The sequence below is a fragment of the Hypomesus transpacificus genome, chromosome 18 (assembly GCF_021917145.1).
Source record: "Hypomesus transpacificus isolate Combined female chromosome 18, fHypTra1, whole genome shotgun sequence".
Taxonomy (NCBI): domain Eukaryota; kingdom Metazoa; phylum Chordata; class Actinopteri; order Osmeriformes; family Osmeridae; genus Hypomesus; species Hypomesus transpacificus.
Genome location: NC_061077.1, coordinates 10117188 through 10140164, shown reverse-complemented (window position 1 = coordinate 10140164; position 22977 = coordinate 10117188). Strand labels below are relative to the sequence as shown.

The window sequence follows — 22977 nt, the reverse complement described above, 5'->3', positions numbered from 1 at the left end:
ATAAGCAGGTCTTCTTCTCCCCTGTGACAATCTTAAGTGAAATCTTGATGTTAAATATAAATCCCTAAACGATCACAGATAAACATATTAACGGATTTCTGCTTTGGCAGCTAAATGTGTTAACTTATGCGGCGTATGCAAACATCTAAGGTTCAAAGCTAGTCTGTTAAACTACAAAGCTCTTCCTGGAAGAAAATATATCTCTTCTTCTCTTCTACCTCTTGTCATCATCACTCATTTCCTCTTAAACCATTTCTTCCATCACCGCATCTCTCCTCAGTTTTACAAATGTAAATTAGTTGTTATGCTGAATTTACATGGCTCACACATACTGACATACTCAACAACACTCCAGAAGTCTGCCAAAATAAACTTCCTGAATAGAATACAATTGGATTGTTTTGCACAGGGACAAATATCCACAATTTAAAAAACCTCAACTATTAACAGGTGGATTGATTAATTGAACTAAAACGATGAGTAAATACATTACGTCACCCTCCTGCTGCGAAATCTTAAATTAGATTTTTCATGCGTCTATTTCCTTGATCTGAATCCAAAAATAGAGCATATTATTAATTCACAGGAAATGGGAAAGCTATGGGGGAAGAGTGCCTGGAATTTCACTGGAGGATTTCAAACAACTCCATTGTCCCTTCCTTCTGATCCCTGCATGGTTTGAGCTATGGTCCTGAATAGGGATGACCTCACCCTCTCTCTGCTGAGGGTGAGATGTTTGAGTGGATGACAAGCTTTGTTGTGGACACATGGGCACAAAGTCTCAAGCGCTGAAGAACTGCCCTTCCGTGTGTGATGTACAGTGTACTGGGTGTTTGTGAAAGTGCCTCGCTGCCATTTCATTTTATTAACCACCAATCTAGTAACTGGGATTGAAATGTACTGTAGATACACTGAGTCTAAATTCGGTCATTTTGGGCTCAGAAAAAAGTACAATACCAAAAGGTTAAACTTTTCCATCGCACCTCGTCAACATCTCCCTTTCAGTTTCATGCTCCTGTTCACGTCCCTGTCATATTTAAAAACCAAAACACAATGTGCAGAGATATTAGTATTTTGAAACCATTTGTAAAGATTGTTATATTATTTAGCCACCGCCTCGTGGACAGGAAGAGAGGTGCTTCCGACTGGATCCAGTGTTTGTTAGTGTCTCTCACAGCAGCATCCTCTCCCCCACCTCCCAATGCTGGTCTTACATAAATGTCCTCCATTGCCTTAGGGGCTAAAATTAGACCTGCAAAAATCGAGACAGATTCCTTAGTCTCTTGCCTCTCCCTGTATTGCTGCACCCAAGATCAAAGCGTCTTCTGGTCCTTGTGAGAGCTGTTGAGTCAGCAGGCTGAGCTAAAAATGAACAAAGTCTAAGATACTACTATAGTCTGAGGATACTTAGTGGGTGAAGATAATGGGGAACACAGAGCCACACTGCTGGCTGTATAAGTAAGGTACAGTACTGTATTACAATGCACTAATTCCTCTTTTCACGTTCCCTTGTTGTCAATAAACACACTTTAAAGGTCCGTGCAGGTAATTAAACATTTATTACGTGAGAAACCACAGAGGCATTAGGTTAGTAAAAGGTCTCTATTATAAAACTGTGCTGCAACATTCATGTTGCAGTGAAAATGCACTGCTCATGACCTTCTTCCCTGCCGTTCTTGTTTCGCGCAGTGCATCTGCAGGATGTCAGGATCCACAGGGAGTAGGGATGATCATCTCTGTCTCTGCCATGTGAGAAGGAGGGTGGTGCTGCTGTCGACTCCGATTTTGGTCGTGGTAAAAGCCCTCTAAAGGCAGACATAAGCAGTGCTGCCGCATGGAATCATCCAGAGAGATGTGGGTCTCTGGGAATGTGACCTACTTCTGCTCCCCACTATCCATCCCTCTCTTCCCCTCGTGGTCTTCTGGAGAGAGGGAGGCTCCACTCTTGAGCCATGCCACTGAGCACACAGTGCGTTACATTATCCTTTCCGACTGCAGGTGCGAGACTTGACCAGCCACTACTAGAGAGAGGCAGAGACATGTGCATGTTGTGTATTATGCATGTCATGTGTTTCCTCTGCTTCCCTACGCTGACATGTCATCCTAATGTGGTTTAGTTTTTCTAACACTGATAAAGTATGCTTGAGGTCTGATGCAGGAAGATCATTAAGAAAACGTGACTGAAATTATTAGTTTGCCATTGATTACTTTATCGCTTTTATGTTGGAAATTCCTACTGCATCTATGTCTAGAATTATGCTGACATGCAACATGTACCTCAATAAATGCCATAATGCCCTGTTTTAAAAAGGCCAAGCTGAATGGTTTTGACCTATGATGTTTTTCTTTGTAGCTGCCAAAGGCACTCAGCACACATGTTAACAGCACTGGTTAGTTATTCAGTAGCTATTTTAAAATAAGTCTTCTAAATCTTTCAGACCAATTGCCCTGCTACCTTGGCATTTGAAAGCCCTAGCTAGCTGCACTGTTATTCATTTTGGCAAGCCACATTTAGTATGTCAGTACACATGTACAGTCTGCTTTATATATAAAAGTAATCTGTGCCAAACATACATTTCCATATACAGGTTTTCCACCTAAAAGAATACATATTTGTTATGACATTTCAACATTTGAGTGTTTTGGTAATCCGCAAGGAAAACATCATCAGGCTTCTATCTTTGCCGTAGTAAGAGTTGTTAAAAGTTCTGACCTTGGTTCATTTGTGTGATAATTGTGTTGGGGTAAGCCTAATTGCCTAAGGAGACTCGTACTGACAGCTAAAGCCATTTGGCTCTGACAAGGTCTTAGAACACAGTTCTTTGAAAGTCAATTGTTGATTTTATTACGAAGTATTCAAATGTCTAATCAATGCATGAAAACCTTACATCATTTACAAAGTAAATTCTTACTTAATGAAGCTTAAAACATACATAATGAAGTACATTTTACTGTGTCAATTGGAATCAACTGCAAAAGTCTCCTTACAACAACAAAAGCATATTATCTTGCTCACAGAGGAAAAGACAAAGAAATGATGAGAATGCGATCGATATGTTTATTGATTAAAAGAGTTAGGCACATTTAGGTGGAGAAATAAAGCCAATTATTCAGGAAAGAGTTAACAAAGTAACTATCGGTAGATGTTTGTCAGTGTGAAGACTATTGAAGATATTAAATGCATACTTTAAATGCTATTAGTTCATTGGAACCATTATAACAATGTAAGAGGCGTGGCATCCAGGTGCATCTCTGTTGTTCTGTGCACTTTGTTTTTTGGAAAAGTAGGGCAAGATGAGCTGGAGGCTTGCTTAACTCTAAGTCCCTACCCCCAGCATCCCAACATGTGGTGTACAGTACACACACTTGCATGCACGCAAATAAACTCAAGCATGGACCAACAATGTGAACTCAACCGCCACGTCAATCCAAGGTATCTCAAAGAGTCTGACAGGAAAGGTCATTGCAAAAATATGTTTCTAATGTCAAATACAATTTGTTGAAATCATGGGTGTGTGCTTTACAGTATCAACAACATAAAACTCCTTACTTTTTTAAATTGTCCATATGGTAGTTACGTTTATCTTGTAGTAAATATTGAGTGTGGTACCACTTGACAAGTCATTCATTATTAAAATGTTAAATGCAGCTAAACACATGGCTCTGAGACCAACAGAAAGCAGATGGGGTTAACATCAAATGCTAGCTACCAGCTACAAAAGATCTGTTGGCCCTAGTCTCTTTTGTCTGTGGTGAATTTGTCTGATACTGATGGAGGTAGGCTCCTCTTGGAAACGGGGGACCCGTGAGCGCCGTTGCTAGGCAATGGCTGACTGGAGGGAGAGAGAGGGAGGGGTGGAAATAGGAGGTTCTGGAGTAGGAGGAGGTAGCTTCCTGACTCCTTAGCTGACGTGAGGCTGTGGCTGCTCAAGCACCACACACCCCTCTGTTTGGCCAGGTATGTTGTGATCCAGGTGGTCTGGCTGTGAAGGTTGCTGAAACCCTCGCAGAGCTGGGTTCACCCTTGGGGTGTTGGTGGCTAGGATTTCCCATCTGCTCTGGTGAGAAGGTTCAATGTTCTGAGGTTCCTGTGAGGTCACAGTAGAAATTAGGTTTTAATTAATCTGAGGATGTTTCCATGTGCTATAACATTTTGGAATACTAATGCCTGAATAAGTCCCTGCATATCAATACACATATTAGAGCTGATGATCAAAATGTGATGGCAAGAGAAAGATTTTGAGATGGAGAGAGAGAGAGAATTGCATGCCTACAACGACTGAATGAAAGAAGATAATTATCTCACAAAGGAACAGCTGATTTACATTGTTGTATGGTGTGTTATGTTAAATGGCCTTTATTACGGTAATGTGTTAGGAACTCCAGTGGCTGTGGTTTGACTTCAGTGGACCTGGTTCAGGAGAAACACCTTACAACAAATTAGTTGGCACTTGGCGCCCCCCAGTGTTAAGATTTGGCCCCAAACAATCTCAATGAGGAACAGTAAATCATTTGTATATTTTAATTTGGATTACGTAAAGTGCTGTTGTTTCACATGCTGCATTGAACATCACCTGATGCAACTAAACTAGGACAAGGCAAAGAAGAATAATGCTAAATGGGTGCCCCACAAAATAACCAAACAGCGTGTACAGATGTAATTTCACCTCCAAAAACAGGATAGTGGGTGTCTGCATGTGAAACCACAAGCTAAGAGTTGAGATAACAAACAATGATGTGGTTTCCTGGGATGTCTCATGACATACACTGTAGTCTACATTCAGAGTGAAGAGGTAGCTCTTTCTTGTAGTACTTTCAATAACATTGGACTTTTGCCGTCAAACCTGTAAGTACATTTTTGTGAATACTGTCAGCAGTATTGTTATGCTTTGTAGTAGTGCATACTTTTATTGGTTTTGATTAATAAGTAGAAGGTAAAACTTTGGACAGTTTTACCTTCTACTTATTAATCAAAACCAATCAAATATATCACAAGACGTTCCATTGCTTTTACTGAATTTAGATACATTTGATACATGGGCAAGATGTGGATTCCAACACACCCTAGTTCCTGGAAGATATTGACTTTATTATTAAATACTTGCTATTGAGTGTATATCATACAGAAATGTCACATAATTGTAGTGTCACTGGGTACATAGTTTACAATTGTTTTGACTTTGGCAAAAAACGTTTGTACATGCAGCAGGGGGGATCAACCACAGAGGAGACGGGCCCTTCTAAGTCATCTGGATCATCCTAAAATGATGATAACAATGACTAATGCCACCAACTGCAGTGCTCCGTCATCCGAGTACCAGGCCCACCTCTACCCAGCAGTGTACAGTCTGGTGGTGGCTCTGGGCCTGCCAGGAAACCTGGGGGCCCTCTATGTGTTCATCTTCAAGATCACCCCTCGAACCTCCACCAACGTGTACATCATCAATCTGGCTCTGGCCGACACCGCCATCCTTTGCACCCTGCCATTCCGCATCCACTACCACCTGCACCGGAACAACTGGGAGTTTGGAGACATGGCCTGTCGCGTCACGGGGATATTGTTTCACGCCAACATATACATCAGCATCTTCTTCATGTCCTGCATCTGTGTGGACCGCTACATAGCCACAGTCCACCCTCACTCCTACCTCAAGATGCGAGACTCCTGCTGTGCAGTTGTCGTGAGCGTGAGCACCTGGGTGTTGTCTGGAGTTGCCGGACTGGCCTTCATCTTTAATGGTCCACTGGACAGCAAGTCTGGCCACGCTGGCCAGCGTAGCTGCTTTGAGAACTTCACGGAGCATGAGTGGGGCACGAGAGTGGGCCCCTTCAGCATCGCCTGCCTGGTCTGTGGCTCCCTGCTGCCCTCCGTGGTCATCCTGGTGTGCTACCCTCTGGTGGGGCGGCGCATCTCCCTGATCCGGAGTCACACGGCTGGCAAGGCCCAGAGGATCATCTACACCATCCTGGCCATCACCCTGCTCTGCTTCCTGCCCTATCACGTGGTCCACTTCCTGCACCTGCTGCACTGCCTGGGGGTCATCCAGCACTGCTCCAGCAGCAATGTCATCTACCATGCACGGCGGGTGTCCATGGCCCTGGTAAGCCTCAATCCCTGTCTGGATCCTCTGCTCTACTATGTCACCACCAGCCACTGCAAATGGAGACCGAAGATGAGGGTGATGTGGACCAGGAACAGGGATTTCTACACTGTCAATATAAGCTAGAGGGAAAGTAAAGGGTCTGTACATTTAGAGTGGGGGGGTGGAAGAGTGGAATAGTCTTAACCTCTGTACTAACTTCATACTTTAGGAATGCCTTTTATGAATATGAATGGAAATATACTTGTACTTGAAATATACTTGTATATTTTGTACTATTTGTATATATGGCTATTATATCTTTTTATTCCAAATATTTACATATTTTCACCCCTTAGTATTAGTTAGACTTTGTACTTCAAGTAGTTAGACCACATAATAGATTCCTATATGTTGAATGTATGCACCTTCCTGCCAAAGTAAATTCCTTGTCTGTGCGAACGTTCATGGCGATTAAAACCCTTTCCGATTCTGATACTGCAGCTATTTTGTACAATTGTGCCTTGTACCATGTATTTTGTAGTTGCATTTTTATATAAATACAAACACAATGTCAATAAAGTGAGATGGGAATAAAACACAGCCTGTTTATTATGAAAGGTTTATTGAAATCAGATTTATACAACAAACAAAACTTTACAATGGGCTGAATTGAGGACTGTGAACAGATGGTTCAGCACTGTCCTATTGGGAGCCCTTTCTTCAACAGAGTGGAAAGGAAGCTCCCCAAATCTTCATCCTATAAACAGACATTCAGAACAGGAGTCATTTCTAGAACATAGCAATTATTTAAGTTATTCATATTAACCTAAAAGCATCTGATTAAAGTTCATTAGTCAATTCAGTTGACTTTACTAAAGTGTGGTTGTTTCACATGCTGCATTAAACATCACCTAATTAATTTGTTTCATTGATCCAGATTGTACATTTAAAAAGCAAAGGTGGAATTTCAAATCAACCTTGGGTAAAATAACCTTGCACTGAAGCAAATAACCAACAAGGCATAGAAGAACAATGCTAAATTGGTGCAATAATACCCCACAATGGGTGTCTGAAACCACAAGCTAAGAGTAGATATAGCACACAGTGACGTGGTTTCCTGAGAGGTTTCATTTCAGAAAAAACACAAAAACACTGTACAAATATTATGGTTAGGCTGTATGAGGTTACTGGTGTTGTAAACTGTAGTCTACATTCAGAGTGAAGAGGTAGCTCTATCTTGTAGTACTTTCAATAACATTGGACTTTTGCAGTCAAACCTGTAAGTACATTTTCGTGAATATTGTCAGCAGTATTGTCATACTTTGTTGGAGTGCATAATTTTATTGGTTTTGATTAATAAATAGAAGGTAAAACTGTCAAAATAGCTTTTACTGCATTTCAGATGACTTTTCTAAAAGTTTGGTAGAAATCTAATTACTTGCTGTGGTGATTCTAACATTAGATTCACTTCTTTGCTGGGTTAAATTAAGAAAGTATGCATCAGAGTGACTGACAGTCCGGTATGTGAAACTGCAGATGTCTCAACTGCACACCAACATACAGGAAAGTAACAGGCACATGACACAGGCCCACCACATTTCCCCTCAGCTGACACCCCCCACCCCCAGCCTCACCTCCCACCCCCAGCCCCACCTCCCAGCCCCAGCCCCAGCCTCACCTCCCACCCCCAGCCCCACCCCCAGCCTCACCTCCCACCCCCAGCCTCACCTCCCAGCCCCAGCCTCACCTCCCAGCCTCACCTCCCACCCCCAGCCTCACCTCCCAGCCTCACCTCCCACCCCCAGCCCCACCTCCCAGCCCCAGCCTCACCTCCCAGCCCAAGCCTCACCTCCCACCCCCAGCCTCATCTCCCACCCCCAGCCCCACCTCCCAGCCCCAGCCTCACCTCCCAGCCCCACCTCCCAGCCTCACCTCCCACCCTTCCCCCCCAGCCTCACCTGATAGCTCCAGGACAGCAGCAGGACCTTGGTGTTGGGGTCCTCAGCCGAGGATGACACCTTAATGACTATGGACTCCACCATGACTGTACTGTCCGGAAGGTGCTGCACTGTGTAACCTTTCAGCACGCTGGTTAAAGATACAGAACAGAAAGTATGAGTTCATAGCTGTGGTTAAAGGTTTTTAACAGGCTCGGTCTTGGAAAATCCCCTTGAAAGAGTACGGATTGTACATGAGGTGTGCGGTAGTGTATGTTGGTCTATTGGGGGTCATCGGACCTTTTGAGGTGTGTGTAGATCTTGTGGAGTGTGTCTGATTCGCTGTGGGAGTCCTGCAGCTGAACACGGCAGGTGAAGCGCAGCTGGTGCTCATTAAGGCCCAGCTCTTTCAAAGCCTGCTCTGGAGAGACCAGCCGCAGACTCTGCAGAAGGGAGGAGAGGCAAGTTATTAAGTTATGTTCATTCCAATTTATTCCAGTAAACAGTGCAAGATATTAAAAAGGTATTCTGTATGCATGTTACACTAGCGTTATAGTACACAGAACCTACATTGTCCTTCATGATTAGGGTTCCATGCATAGTACGAGGCTTCTTAGGGTCAGGCAAAGGCCCTGGGAGAAATAACATGTGCAGTAGGAAAAAGAAAAACAGACAAAATCACACATAGACAAGTGTATACACACACACCTACAGCCCTGTCACCCCTTAACGTTCCGGTCAACGTTCTATGACGTTAGAGGAAACGTTGATAATCGTCCATGGTCGCTGGTATATTGCCAGAAGAGCGTTGTGTGGACGCTGGTGACGCTGGTAACCGGCAGTGATCGGTGGAAAACACTGGTCCAAAAAAAAACGTTTTGAACATGCACAAAAGAGGCCAGTGTTCCTTAACGTTTAATTTTAAACGCTGGATAACGCTGAAGAGCGTTTGTGGAACGTTTGACTAATGTTGCATGTGTTTGGCTATCGTTAGTCAGTTGTTACTCTAGCGTTACTTGGTCGCTGTTACACTCTTCTCATGCGTCAGTCCCACGCTAGTCATGCGTTAGTCCCACGCCAGATGTGTCCACCTCGCCCCAGAACGCTCAAAATTGAACGATTAGAACATTCAGAGAACGTTGACCAGAACGTTATGGTGTGACGGGGCTTATAGAGAGACCATACCTCCAAGAGCCATTTCCCTCTTTAGCAGGTTGAGTGAGATGTCCACTGGCACACTGGGGTTGGTGGTCACTGTGACCGTCTCTCCGTTAGCTGGCATGTAGCAGTTAATACCTGCCATTTATACACACACACACTGACTGATGAGGCTTATAGAAAAGTACTGCACCACCCAAACCCCCAATATGCTAGGCACGTTCAGCCGTCGAGAAATCGAGGCTAACAAAGCTGGTCTCACTCACTGAACTCCTGCTCGATCTTGCCCTTGAGAAACTCCATCTTGACGGCCTCTCCGTGCACCAGCAGCATGTTGCGAGGCTCCGCCATGCGGATCAGCTGCATTATGCCCTTAGCATCGGCGTGGGCGCTGAAGGACATGTACTCCACCTGCAGCTTCACATCCAGCTGCAGGGATCACAGACAGGCCAGGGGTCAGCAGACGCACCTCACAGGCTCACTTATGTGGGTCTTATATGCCACACAGGCAGGTTGTATGAGGCTAGCTGTGCTTGTGTGCATGTAGTTATTACAACAGAAAAACGGAATCAATGCTAGACAGAATGTTTTGGTCTATTTTGCTTTACCGTTGCTCTTCCCTCGATCTCCAGTTTCCTCTGACCATTCAAGATTTTGTGTCCAATTGTGCCTTGCACACAATACCCAGGCATGATTACCTGGCAGAAGATAACATGGATTGTATTTACTCAGAGCATATTATAATCAAAATATAAAATAATAAGTGCTAAGCCAGTGTGACATTTACTCACCATATTCTTCTCATTGCTGGCCCATTTCTTGAAGATTTGTAGTGACAGCCCCGCATGCAGCATTCCCGGGGTGGCAAACACAACCTAAAAAGGCACATATTTCAGTTGTGAACATGTGTTCCATGTCAGCCCTGTATGAGTTATTAATCAGTCTCATGTGTCTCAGCACCATAGGTCCAGGGTTGTCAATGAAGGAGCGATCGAAGGCCTTGATGTGCTTGAACTCAAACATGTTTCTCTGAACAAATGTTTTGCGAATTTTCTGGTTGGTCCAAGTGATGAAGAGTTTGTAGTAGTGATTGGCTTTCTCTGTGAGCCCTGTGGAGAAATAGATGGGGGCCTTCAGGTTCATCCTCTCCCTGATTGGAAAGAAAAAGAGACGTTTGGCATTCCTTGCACATGCCACTATCTGATAGTCTTACATGTAGGTCTGGTGATTAAGTGATGTCATAACCATACCAGAATGTCTCCAATAGGATACAGAGTTCCTGAGCTCTTCCGAGGGCAAAGACAGGAATGAGGACCTGTGAGAACATGTCCTCCATCAGAACATCAGAAAGCAACAGGCTGACATCACACAGGACGGGCAGAACCCTGCGTGATCCTTACCTTGCCTCCCCGCTCTACCGTCTCGTGCACCTTTTTCAGGAAGTCCCTCTCCCTGCACCTCTTGGAGTCGCGGATAGTGGTGGCGTAGGTGGACTCTGAGATCAACAGGTCAGGACGACACTTATCTATCCACGCAGCCCTAGGTCATAGCATAGAAAAGGCATCCATAGAAAATGAACATGCCTGGTCTACGACAGCATACTGAATCAAAACCACACAATGAATAGCTGAACAAAATGAACTGAACAAAGTGAATCCTACTCACAAAAATAATTATATCCCATGTGTATAAACTAAATGAATGAATTCCACTTACCCTAAATGTCTGTCAGGTGTCATATTATAATCACCCTGCAATTACAAATATCTGCCATTATTACAACAATCTCAATGGGCATTTTAATATAAACAACGTTCAATACTTACTGTGTACACCACGGACTCTGACCCAACTTTGATCAGCACCATTGCAGCACCAAGAACATGCCCTGCATAGTAGGCCTTGATCTCTAGTTCATCATCCACCTGTGACAGAACCAACAGAATTGAATACATTGTTGGAGTTAGTTACTACAGCAGTGTTGTTTTCACATCAGACAGATGGTTAAGCAGATAGTATTAAATCCATATTTGAGAAGGACGTGTGTTCAAATCAAAGGATTGAAATAATAGACCTGGACAGTCTGATGAAGATTCAAGGGCACCACTTTCTTCATGCAGTCCTTGATCATCTGAGATGTGAAGAAGTTGGTCTCCCCTTTCTTGTCCACTGTGATTTTCCTGAAGTCCTCCAGCAGAATGGGGCAGATGGCCTTGGTGGGGTGGGTCATGTAGATGGGCCCATCATAGCCCACCATCTCACTCATGTAAGGCAGAGCACCGCAGTGGTCCAGGTGGAAGTGGCTGGGGAAAGTGATACAGAGGAATGCTCGGTTCATTGGTTAAGTGTGAAAATTGACCTTAAGGAAATGAAAGAATATAATGATATATAATATATAATCACATAGCCCATAGAAAAGCCAACAATGGCCAATAATCACAGACCTGATGATCACACAGTCCAGGAATTCTGTCAGACGTCCGTTTTGGGTTATGTAAGAGAAGTCTGGAAACCGCCTCTAAAGGAAAGAAGTGTTGTATGAGCATACTGTATACTGTGTATATGTGCAATGTGCATAGAAGAGGAGACCATAATGGAAAGTGGCTCAAATTAACCTAGTATCTATGTACGTACATCATCATTGAATCCCATGTGCATCCCACAGTCCAGCATTATGTTTTTGCCTCCAATGGAAACAAGGATGCAGCTTCGACCAACATCTTGCCCAGCACCTACAGGGAATTAGAGATTAAGCCGGTGGACACAGATATTCAGTCTAATAGTTATTCCATTGATCTATTTTCAACCACTGTCCAAACGTTTTATGACTAATTCCCATGGCCAACATCAATCCAAACGTTTAGTCCCCAACTGTAGCTGCTAGCATTCCATGTACTACATGATCTAACGTTAGGAATAACTAAAGACGTTATCCACCTAGTTACTTACCTAAAGGGGTCACTTTAATCTCAGGCATCCTGAGCTATTTACTTATCAAGGGCAAAAATGCAAATCTAGGTTGTGAAAATGAATGCACACTTTATGTAAGCAGAAGTATACCTAAGTATTTCGCTAGTTAGCTATATGCCGTGCGTATGATGTTCATCGTGCAACAACAAACTTGACACTTCTTCTTCTCTCTCTGTGTAATGGTTCAGAAACCCAAAGTACACGCAGTATTGCCCCCCATTGCCAAATAAAGAAACTACATGGAGCACATCCACTTGTTTTGCGCATGCACGCTGCACGGTTGTGTAGTATCGTATCAGGACGGAGAGCTTGCAAAGCTTTAACTTTTGGTTGATTTCATATAAAGCTGACTAGATACGTTGTAAAGACTATGAGTGTCACTACAAACGTTTAGCAAGTAACAAGCGTATGTCATTCATTCAATACATCTGCCAGTAACTCATTGTTTTTCAACAATTCCGTTACTTCCGGGGAAACATGGCAGATTCTATTACACAAGAAGATCAGAAATTCAGTTTAAAAGAGGTTCTTGACACGTTCACGGCATGTCTTTCAGATGAAAAAGAAGTCTTCCTTGAACATTATGTGGCCGGGTGGCGTGGCCTTGTAAGGTAAGTTGTCGAAATGGTGTTATATGTCAACGGGGACAGTTGTCAAATCCTACTATTATTCGGAGTTCAGCTAGCTATGCCTACATACATTTTTGACAGGAATGACTTGTCAAAAATTGCGATAAAACGGGTTTTAACTGGATGTCAGAACTAGTCAAATATTTAAAGATGCATTTAATCGTGCAATGTCATGATTCATAGTCCCTGCAAAAGCAATTCAATACATTTTTCTTTCACCCACAGATTCATGAACAGCTTAGGGAGTGTCTTCACGTTCATCTCCAAGGATGCTGTCAACAAAATCGAAATCCTCGTCAGTCTTCTCAACGGTGAGCATGGTGCACATTATGTCACGATCCAGTCCATGGTGAAGTATGAGGTGGAGAACGAACTTGTGGACTTGACAAAGAGAAGCAGCTTTCCCGAGTCTGGCTGCCGAACCTTGCTGAGGCTTCACCGTGCTCTGCGCTGGCTGGAGCTCTTCCTAGAGAGGCTACGCACCAGCACAGATGACAGTAAGACCTCCATCATGTGCTCAGAGGCCTACAACGAGTCTCTATCCCAGCATCACGCCTGGATCATACGAAAGGCTGCCGGCATGGCATTTTGCGCACTCCCTGGACGTCCCACCTTCTTTGAAGTGATGAATGTTGGCACCCCTGAGCAGGTGGTAGCCATGCTGGGGGAGGCCTTGCCACTTATCTCTGAGGTATATCTGGTGACAGAGGACCTCTATACCAAGCAAAACCTGCTGGACCTGCCCTAGAAGTGTACTTCATCATACTGCTGTATTGGTCTACATTGCCCCCATAGACTGACAAACTACATTCCACTGCTCCCTTTCTATTAGTTTCTGTGTTGATTTTTAGACTCTACAATCATGCCTAGGCAAAGCATAATACATTAAGTCATGCCATAAAGTGTTACTGTAAATACACTATGTAACTAATTATGAGCCTTACTATTAGGCAAACGTAGTCTAAAAAAGTTTTTCACTGATTATAGAATAACATAAAATGGCACAAAAGATTGTATTGCCAGTATGTATTTACAGGTTGTCCGTCTTGCACTACAATATTATTTATAATTTCAATCATACACATTGTCTAATGTCCAGTGTCTATTCTGAGAAACTGTCTAATGATGATCACATTCTGTAATTGACACTGTCCTGTTGAAAGTAGGTCTAATAAAGTGAACTTTGTTTACAGTATTTTGTGTGTTTTTGCACTCTGAAGTTATTGTTAGGTGTCATGATGTACGTTTTATTATATAAGAAAGGGATTTTAAAGTAATTCACAATGTTAAAGGCTCGATGGAATGAACCTGATGCACCTCACTCCATTTACACTAGGGGGCTCTCTTTCTGCATGAGGCCCAATCGTCGGGGTTGTCACGGTAACGGGGCTATGTTTGTAACTTCACAGACGCTGAAATACATCTGGAGCATAAGAGCTGACTTGAGAAATGGAGAAGTATTTTTTAAAACGACTATGATGAAAGGAATGCAAGACTGCATGCATGCTGGATTCTATATTTTAGAAACTTGTCAAGTAAGTAATGCTGCCTAAAACGCTTTATCCGCAATGGGCTATGATAAAAAGCTAGTTTAGCTTAGCCACTGTACTGTAGTACAATATTATTGTACTGTGCTTACTCTAGTGTACTAGCTAGTACTGTTACTAGCTACAGTACCAGTAACGTTAGCTAGCTCTAACAGTCAAGACGAGAGCTGATCTTGAGAGGAAACATGGTCCCTGAGTGTCAAGAGATCTAGCTAGCTAGAGCTAATTGTATTTAACGCTAATCAGAAATAAGAGACTGACCACCATATATGTCACGAATAAAAAATAATTATTTTTCTCGATTTAAAGGAATGATATAACACCAAGCAAGTACCTACAGTAACCACAGCCATAGCTACATAATTGGTAGCTAATTTATGAGGGAATAATGCACTTGACCCGGCCAAAATCTTCTAAGGGACGTAGTAGACCCACCATAAGTCACAACCCACACATGGATACCTTCCAAAACCAACCGGTGACGCCAAAGCCACCTGCGATGCAACATGATAGATCAGAGCGCGTCCTCCGCTCCTTCCCTCACTTATTCAACAAGCACACCAGCCAGTTGAGTACAGAAAAAGTGGCAGAACTTCGACAAAACGTACCTGCTGCTCCTTCTCTCTCTCTAAACAAATACAAAGTCCTCCCCTCAATTGAGAAGAAGCCAAAAGAGGACATGTCAGAGAGTGGCATGGAGGAAAAAACCTCAAAACTTAGTCTGTCTGACAGCCTTCTCCTTCAGGGACGGCCGTCTGTGAGGACCCACACCATGATCCGCAGCAACCCAGAGATGAGGAACGTGGCAGAGGTGCAATGCAAGGTCTGGCCCAAGCCTCCAGGCCCGAACACCATGACCACCGACACACAGAGCCCTTCAGGTATCCCCCCTTCCAGTTTGCTCCTTGCCATTCGCGAACCATTTGGAAAAAGGTTTGAGCACCACTTTCTACACACAGACTCCCTGCTCACAGTGATAGCGTGTGCCGAGGCGAGATATGGGATGAGATTTGAGCATGGTTTCATTGAGACCATGGATGTTCCCAGAAGGACCTTCACAGATCTGAGCTTGACTTTGGCTCAGTGTGGCATAGTGAACAGGTCTGTGTTGTACATCACTCAAGATGCAGATGAAACTTAATGGATTACAAAGTAATGCCCAGAAATGAACTATAGGTTTTTCTGAAATGTATCATATAAAGAGTATATATATTTTAAAGCCTTATGTTTTACTGAATACATCGGCTATAGTTGTTTTCATTGAACAGGTAAAAAAAATAAGTCCATGAATCTTGAACTGTCATCTACTACCAAGGGTTTTTGTATAATAAACCAAACCTGAAGAGGTGAATCAATGTAAGTAATGTTTATTACAATGTAACACGTACTTTCTCGTACCATACAACTGCAAAACGCCTAAAGTAAAACAACTTAGATCAAGGGCTACTGTCAATAGCCTGTCATAGCCATCTTTAGGTAGTTAATGACAAGCACCATCTTAAATATATCTTCACTGAAGTACACAAGATCACACAATTCTGGATATTTTGGTAAATTTCAGTATTCTGTAATAGTTATTTCCAAAACAATTTAGGTCAATTTTAACATTTTACTTGGTAAAAGTGTCAAATATCTGCTTGTTGTTAGTTAAATAAAGATAATTATAATTTCAATAACATTTCCACTTTGACTTTATAAATCAAAGTTGATAAAACTTTTGTGTGAATTGAAACTCCTAAACTGTAAAATAAATTACAAAACATGGAGAAACAGCTCTATCTTCACAGTATTCATGGAATGGAAACTGTCTGATTGTTATCAAACAAAAACAGTCACCAAGAATGGTGACTATTTACATACCTTTGTGAGCAACCTTTAAATGCCTCAATCAAATAACTTCAGAGAATCCAGTCAAATAACTTGACTGATTCATTCTTGTGACAAGATATTGAACAATTGCCAGTGAAGATAACACTCGTACTGGGGAAAACCAATGCCTTCCAAACTCTATATCCATCATATATAGAAAGGGGTGTTAAGGCAAATCCACAAAGCAAACTCCCCAAATAATTTAACTGTCCTCTCTTGGATTCATTTGTTGCCAACAACTTTAAGGAAATTGCATGTTCCAAAGGCTTACGGTCCAGTTCAGTACAACCACTTAATTGAAAACAGAACATTCCAACTGAAATCCTAAGAGTGTTATCTATTTGGTAGAAACCACTGCCCTGAAAGCTTAACTGATTAACAGACTCATGGTTGACTAACATATTTAGTAATCTGATATAACATTTAAGTTATCAACTACTTAAAGTGACTCAAGTCCAAATGGACAAATTTGAGGTAACTTCAGCAGAGATGATGTTTGGAGCTTCTTCAGTTATGTATTTCCTCCAGTTTTATAAGGTCATCAGGGTCATCTGGATTAAGTTTAAGTATTTTCTTATCTGTGAAAAAAAAAATTTTACATTAAAACATTTGCGCATATATATAAAAAGATGTGTCTTGTCTGACTGGTAAGAATATTACTGCTTACTGAAGTGCTCCTCAATCTCTCGGAGAATATCCATGCTGTACTGACTGTCAACCATGTTGACTGCAAGACCCTTCTTGCCAAATCGCCCGGTACGACCAATCCGATGAAGGTAAGTCTCGTTGTCGGTTTTCCCGTCTTTGTCCACAGGGAGGTCAAAGTTGATCACGATGGACACTTGCTCAACATCAATCCCTGCATTAACAACACAAAGGAAAGGCCTTGCAACTTAACTACTGCCATGTTATCAAATGCAACAACTAACTCCCATTTTCCCAATGCCTACAGTAAGTATAGTAATTACCTCTGGCGCATACATTAGTGGTCACCAAGACTTTCTCTTTCCCATCCCTGAAGCGCTGAATGACATCTGCTCTCTGTTCCACAGTCATCTCCCCACTCAGCAGGGCCACTTGGTGGCCCTCTCTACACAGCTGTGAAGCCAGCCAGGCAGCTGTCTTGCGAGTCTGGAGACAAGGAAAAAACGTCAGTTAGATATTCCAAATCAGGCTTAAGCCGCAAATCTGACACAGTCACATCTAATATTAACTTTGTCAACAAACTATGACCATCAGGCAAGGACTTGCAAGGTTGTAGTCAAGTTAACGAAAGCAGGCTTATTCATTGGGAGGTGTTGGAGGACTCACATGGCAGAAGATCATGGCCTGGGCAACGGTGATGGCTCCATACACGTTGCAGATGGCAGTGAACTTGTCTTGATTCCTCTTGCAGACCATGTAGTACTGCTTGATGGTGTCCAGGGTCTCCTCCTCTCGCTTCAGCTTGATAATGTTGGGGTCAGGAATAACCCTCTCAGAGAACTTCCAAACAGACTCCTCGAACGTGGCCGAGAACAGCAGCATCTGACAATCCGTTGGCAGCATTCTGAGTGTGGATTAAAATGGGGGGGGGGGGGGGGGGGGGGGGGGGGGGGGGGGGAGAGACAGCATGTATGTACTCAGCAGACTGTTATTGAGAATGATGGCAAGGAAGAGAAAAAACTAATTGTACAACTTTCTACCTTTGGATCCGGATGCTCTGGTCCTGGTGGCCTTGAGTGGCAATCATGACATCGGCCTCGTCCAGGACAAGGATCTTGATCTTCTTGGGGTCGATGAACCTGAGCTTGGAGCACCAATCCAGGACGGTGCCAGGAGTCCCGATGACTATATGGTCCTGGATCTTGGTTCCCCGCTCCACTAGGTAGGAGCCACAACATATAAGAAGGACGTTGTCCTCCCATATTGATCCAATTATGCATTATGGAGCATATACATATTGAAATAAGTACCAGTGTTCTTCGGTTTCTAGAACTTGATGATTTGAGATAACCACCCTTAACCAATACAACTCATACCTTGACTTTGAAGCAGAGTGTTTGAAGCAGGGAGCAGTGCTATAATCAAAATATAATTACCTCGGTTGCCTCGAATGGCATACGCCAATTTCACTTCAGGATAGTATTTCCCCATTTGCTCTATCACTTTACCGGTCTGCACAGCAAGCTCAAACGTCGGGGAGATGCAAAGGCACTACAGAAGCAGAAATGAAGCTATTTCTACCAAATACTGTATTTCAGTACTCAATGAACGTACAGGCTCCTTTAATGTAATACATTACAGGTGCTTCAAACAATATTACAATATACAGACGACAAACAGCTAGTTCTGGCAGCATGATTGCTTCTCTACAGGTTGACTAGTGTCCACACCACACCATGGTACAAGTCTAACAACAGGCAGGGATGTTTACTCACCTGAGTCACTTTCTGAGCTGTGTCGACACGGCTGAGCATGGCCAGAGCAAAGGCAGCGGTTTTACCTGTGCCAGACTGTGACTGTGCGATCAGGTTCTGAGGTCTGGAACCAAGGAACATACACTCTGAATAAAGCAGCATGGGGGGCTGTGTGGTGCCTAGACTATATAGGTGATTCAGCATTTTTACACTGTGGTGTTCAATACTAAGGGACCACTTTATGGAATTGGGCAAGCTAGGTCTGGAAGAAGCCTACATTTCAAGATGAAGGTTTGAATACAGAGCTGAGTAAAGGGAGAACTTACGGCTCAGCCAACATCATAGGCAACGCATTCTCCTGAACCCTGGAGGGTCTGTTAAAGCCCATGGCATAGATTCCCCTGAGTAGTTGTGGTTTCCTGTACCGTGTGCATACGATACAACAAACATCACTGCAGATTTGTGTTTGCTTGAGCATACAAGACAAGCATACAGAAGCAGGCCATTCACTATGTCAGAACTTACAGTCTCAGCTCTTCGAAGGTCTTGACAGAGTAGAGAGGTGAGTTGGGATCCCTCTGCAGAACCTCCACTTGATTGGTGGTGTTCACAAGACTGCTGTGGATAAGCTTGTTCAACAGAGACTGAGCTGCCTTGTCATCCTCTGTTGAATAAAGATGAAAACCATGAGTAGCCAGCCAACTGGCAAGCTTACTTCACCTGACATGTCTACATAGGTAGTCTTTTATTTTCTAGACTAGTCATAGAATCACCCGTTTCCTCTTCTTTTCGTTCCTTGATACCATTTTCAATTTTCTGAGGACTACCTAAAGTAAAATGAAGCATGCCATTACAAACTAATAATAACGGAAGCAATTCATGCTGTAGGCCTTTTGAAATGTAGTGACAATCTGTTACCATTGATTTCTCTTCTACGGATACATGCAGAATCACTCCTGTCCATTGTTTGCATGCGATCTGCAAATCGGAACTGATGGAAATGAAATATGGTTAGGCTAGGCCCCGTAAAAATACAACCCATCATACTTCATCAGCATTCTACCCCTTAAATGCGTGTGAAACTACAAAACAAATTTGCCAATTAAAATACATTCATGAATTGAAATGACAACAAATTAATGATATGAAAGACGAGCATGAACCACGGAGATTGACATGTTAGGAGCTGAGGTAGACCAGCGGCATGACATCATTCATGGTCCAGTTGAATGAAATGAGGTGACCGTTTAGAAGTTTACTGGCTAGCTAGCTAAGCTAACTTTCTGACCAGCCTCCGCCTCTTCAGGCCAGCATGGCTAACGTTCGCTAACCAGCTAATTTGATGCCCCTCTTTGCCATGCACGTCAATCGACCCCGGGGACTGACCAGGTCAAACAAACGTAGCGAAAAAACTTACGGATTTAGACGTAGCTTCTTGAACATCGACTGCCAACGCCCAAGAATCAGAAGCCATCGTTTATGTGTTATTCTAACGTTGTTAAGTAGACACCAGCAAGTTACCCAACTTTTAGTTAGCTAAATAACCTACTCAACGCCACAGATGATAGATGCCTGAACAGGACTGATGCGCGCCGCTCTCTCGTGCGCTCATGCGCATCAGCTGATCCCAGTATAGCTGATAAAAGCTCGGAAGTCGGTAGTAAGTTTCCAACCAAACTTTTATTGGCTGCATCGCTCGATTAAGCAAAATAGCCAGTGCGGCAATCCGAGCATGTTTTTGAATATCTGTTTAATGTTATGCTCGGTCATATTGTTTAAATATATATTTTTAAATAATTTAGCACACCCGATTCAACACTCACGCACACATAGTTCTTTTTAAATCATAATGCACTGGACAACAAACAATGAATCTGAGACACACAGAGAAAGAGAGAAAGAGAGAAAGAGAGAAAGAGAGAAGAGAGAGAGAAGAGAGAAAGAGAGAAAGAGACAGAGAGAGAGAGAAAGAGATAAAGAGAGAGAGAGATATGGAAGAAAAGAGTAAATAGTCCGTGTGGGTTTGTGTGCAAGACAGAGAAGGCGGGGGACAAGGGTTTATTGGCACTAGGTTAATTTTATGAGGTGGATGTTGAATTTCAGCTACTGCCCCTCCCACACCAGGTTTCCCTGCTTGTCAACCAAATGTCTGAAAGGACGCTCACTATAGCTGTTATTGATTGTCATGGTAACCTCCGAAGAAAACAGATGGATCAGAGTAATTGTGGACACAAAATACACAGACCGCCAAACTCCCACATTAGAATCAAAACATTAAGGATCATCCATTCAGCCAGAGACTATGCGATAGACAGAGACAGGGAGATAGAGACGCGAAGGGGGAAGATTTTATGATATAGGAGACATGCTTTATGTTCCTCCACCCACCTTCCTCCCTCCACCCTTTTTTCTCTCCTTGCCTGGTGTTGCATTTCATTCAGTCTCTCCCCTAGCTATCAAAAAGGACACATGAATGGTGTCCCTCGTCATTGATTGCAGGGAGGGAGAGAGTGGGTGGTGCTGATCATATCAATGCAGTGAGAAGGGGCTGCTAATCTGTTGCACAGGACTGTCTTTCTGCCAGCAAGCTTCTCCAACTCCAGACACAGGGAAGAGACAGACTGAGAGAGATACTTTTTAGACCACACATTGCTATTCTGACCGATTAGCTCCAGTGTTGCCTCTCCTTCCCTTTTTGCTTTGCTCCTCTTTAAGCCACAGCCATTTCATTAAGAGTTTCTGCCACCTGTGGCAGCTGGCTTTTTCTCTACGTCATAGACAAGCTGCAGAGAGCAGGGACGGGGAGAAAGGTAAAACCTTTTTTAAACAAGAAGTGGGATTTTGCAAGACAGAAAGCATCATCTTCCTCCCAGTTCACACAAATGAAAGGTAAGTGGATGTTGCTTCAGGTGATGCCAGATGTTGCGTTGCCTTCATTCTGGTTGTTTGTATGTCCTGATTACTGTTGTTCATATGCGTAATCTTTGTGTTGTTTAATTGTTTACTTTTTTCCACTCAAAATATTGTTGCAATAATAGAGACTGCATGTTACAGCCCATTATGGCAAGCTAGGCAAATGAGCAATTGTGTGTCAACAAGTGGTTGATTTTTCTCTGCTCTTATGCACTGTATAGCTTGTACTTTCTGACGACTAGAGTCTCCCACTGTGGCTGTTGCAGGAATATAGCGAGGGGATGGTTTAGTGTCAATCTTAGCTTTCCTGTGGAGCTCTGTGTGACTCATGCAGAACAAAAGCAGAGGGGCACCCCTGGGTCTGCCACTTTTATCACATTATCACAATTTATGATCTGTCAGAAAGTGGAATGAGTCATTCTTTATAAGAGGAGGCTGACAGTGCATCAACTGTACTATTGACCAAATCAGACACAGATTTTAATATTTAAAAACTATTAACAAAAATTAAGGCTTATGTTTTGGTGTTGTAATATTTATTATGTTTACAAATAGTGGAAGATAATCATGCATTTTATATTCCTTGTTAAGAGTTTTGTAAATGTATAGATTTTTTTAAATGTTCAAACAAGATGCTTGGAACTCATAAATATAGATCACCCTGGAGGAACAATTAAGAATTTTTGTCTCTAGCTGTTATGACAGTGGTTTGTGGGGCTACAAGACACTTGGTGGCAGTATTGACACGGAGAGCAAAGCTGACAACAACTGTGGCCATATATTTTTGACCTTTTCCTCTCTGATCTAGCCAAACCTTAGTTTAAATAATAACACAGATACCACATGTGAAACATCTGACATGTGGATAGATTGTTAACATGTAATTTGTCTTAAGTACATGTGCTATCTTTTTTGCAACATGTTTAATCTTTTCCAGGAAAAGCTAATATCTTAAGATTCACTGATGATTGAGATTTGTTTTGTGATTTCATGAAGAGAAAATATTGTGTCTGATTCAGTAGCTATGTATTCTATCTATATAATGTACTGTAGTTAATCTGTTTGCTGTGCTCATTGTTGGAGGGGACATTTAGGGTATTTAGTTTCAGTTATATTTACTGATGCTAGATATGCTGTACTTTACCTTGGAGAGACATGGCTAGCTTAGCAAGCAAGTACGTCTGTCTCTATGGAAATAGCTTTCGTCACTACTCTCCTAATGAACACGCTGTTGGAGCAAAGGCTGTCCTGTAGTGAGAGAGAGAGAAAGAGAGCAAAAGAGAGAGGAGGGAGAGAGAGAAAGAGAGAGATGGTTGGTGCATATACAGGACAATAAAGGCTGTGGTGCATGATATGTTTATATAATAAAATAAATAAAGAGGGATTTCATTTGCCCTGTCTCACACAATGTCCAGGTAATATTCGAAAGACATATTTGATGCAGAAAAATACTGCCCTTCAATTTTTTTCTG

At 42.7% G+C, this 22977-nt stretch overlaps 5 protein-coding genes across 7 annotated transcripts; 3 read left to right on the top strand and 2 right to left on the bottom strand.

The window, feature by feature from the left end:
* Nucleotides 1-4730: 4730 nt before the first annotated feature.
* Nucleotides 4731-6679, top strand: LOC124480749 (lysophosphatidic acid receptor 6). Its single transcript, XM_047040332.1, has 2 exons — nt 4731-4846; nt 5207-6679. The coding sequence occupies exons 1-2, from the start codon at nt 4758-4760 to the stop codon at nt 6225-6227; spliced, it is 1110 nt and encodes a 369-aa protein (XP_046896288.1). The 5' UTR covers nt 4731-4757; the 3' UTR covers nt 6228-6679.
* Nucleotides 6680-6691: 12 nt separating this feature from the next.
* On the bottom strand, nt 6692-12325 carry ints11 (integrator complex subunit 11). 2 transcript variants are annotated; one of them, XM_047040330.1, is made up of 17 exons: nt 12128-12319; nt 11813-11910; nt 11623-11696; nt 11253-11481; nt 11005-11103; nt 10895-10929; nt 10579-10717; nt 10429-10493; nt 10139-10328; nt 9970-10053; nt 9787-9876; nt 9445-9607; nt 9206-9316; nt 8591-8652; nt 8321-8463; nt 8042-8171; nt 6692-6840 (listed from the first exon to the last, which is right to left on the bottom strand). In XM_047040330.1, exons 1-17 carry the CDS (start codon nt 12153-12155, stop codon nt 6775-6777), a joined length of 1806 nt encoding a protein of 601 aa, XP_046896286.1. In that variant the 5' UTR covers nt 12156-12319; the 3' UTR covers nt 6692-6774. The 2 variants fall into 2 exon arrangements, with proteins under 2 accessions (XP_046896286.1, XP_046896287.1); XM_047040331.1 differs by having other exon boundaries at nt 6698-6840; nt 12239-12325.
* Nucleotides 12326-12382: 57 nt separating this feature from the next.
* LOC124480750 (ceramide-1-phosphate transfer protein) lies at nt 12383-13646 on the top strand. The gene is made up of 2 exons (XM_047040333.1): nt 12383-12759; nt 13003-13646. Exons 1-2 carry the CDS (start codon nt 12626-12628, stop codon nt 13523-13525), a joined length of 657 nt encoding a protein of 218 aa, XP_046896289.1. The 5' UTR covers nt 12383-12625; the 3' UTR covers nt 13526-13646.
* Nucleotides 13647-14162: 516 nt separating this feature from the next.
* Nucleotides 14163-15628, top strand: ubxn10 (UBX domain protein 10). 2 transcript variants are annotated; one of them, XM_047040108.1, is made up of 2 exons: nt 14163-14312; nt 15070-15628. In XM_047040108.1, exons 1-2 carry the CDS (start codon nt 14169-14171, stop codon nt 15463-15465), a joined length of 540 nt encoding a protein of 179 aa, XP_046896064.1. In that variant the 5' UTR covers nt 14163-14168; the 3' UTR covers nt 15466-15628. The 2 variants fall into 2 exon arrangements, with proteins under 2 accessions (XP_046896064.1, XP_046896063.1); XM_047040107.1 differs by having other exon boundaries at nt 14634-15628.
* A 78-nt stretch (nt 15629-15706) lies between these two features.
* ddx19a (DEAD-box helicase 19a) lies at nt 15707-20233 on the bottom strand. Its single transcript, XM_047040105.1, has 12 exons — nt 20010-20233; nt 19511-19583; nt 19366-19419; nt 19118-19256; nt 18919-19011; nt 18614-18716; nt 18275-18389; nt 17879-18056; nt 17505-17742; nt 17162-17324; nt 16861-17052; nt 15707-16771 (listed from the first exon to the last, which is right to left on the bottom strand). Exons 1-12 carry the CDS (start codon nt 20064-20066, stop codon nt 16701-16703), a joined length of 1476 nt encoding a protein of 491 aa, XP_046896061.1. The 5' UTR covers nt 20067-20233; the 3' UTR covers nt 15707-16700.
* Nucleotides 20234-22977: the final 2744 nt, after the last annotated feature.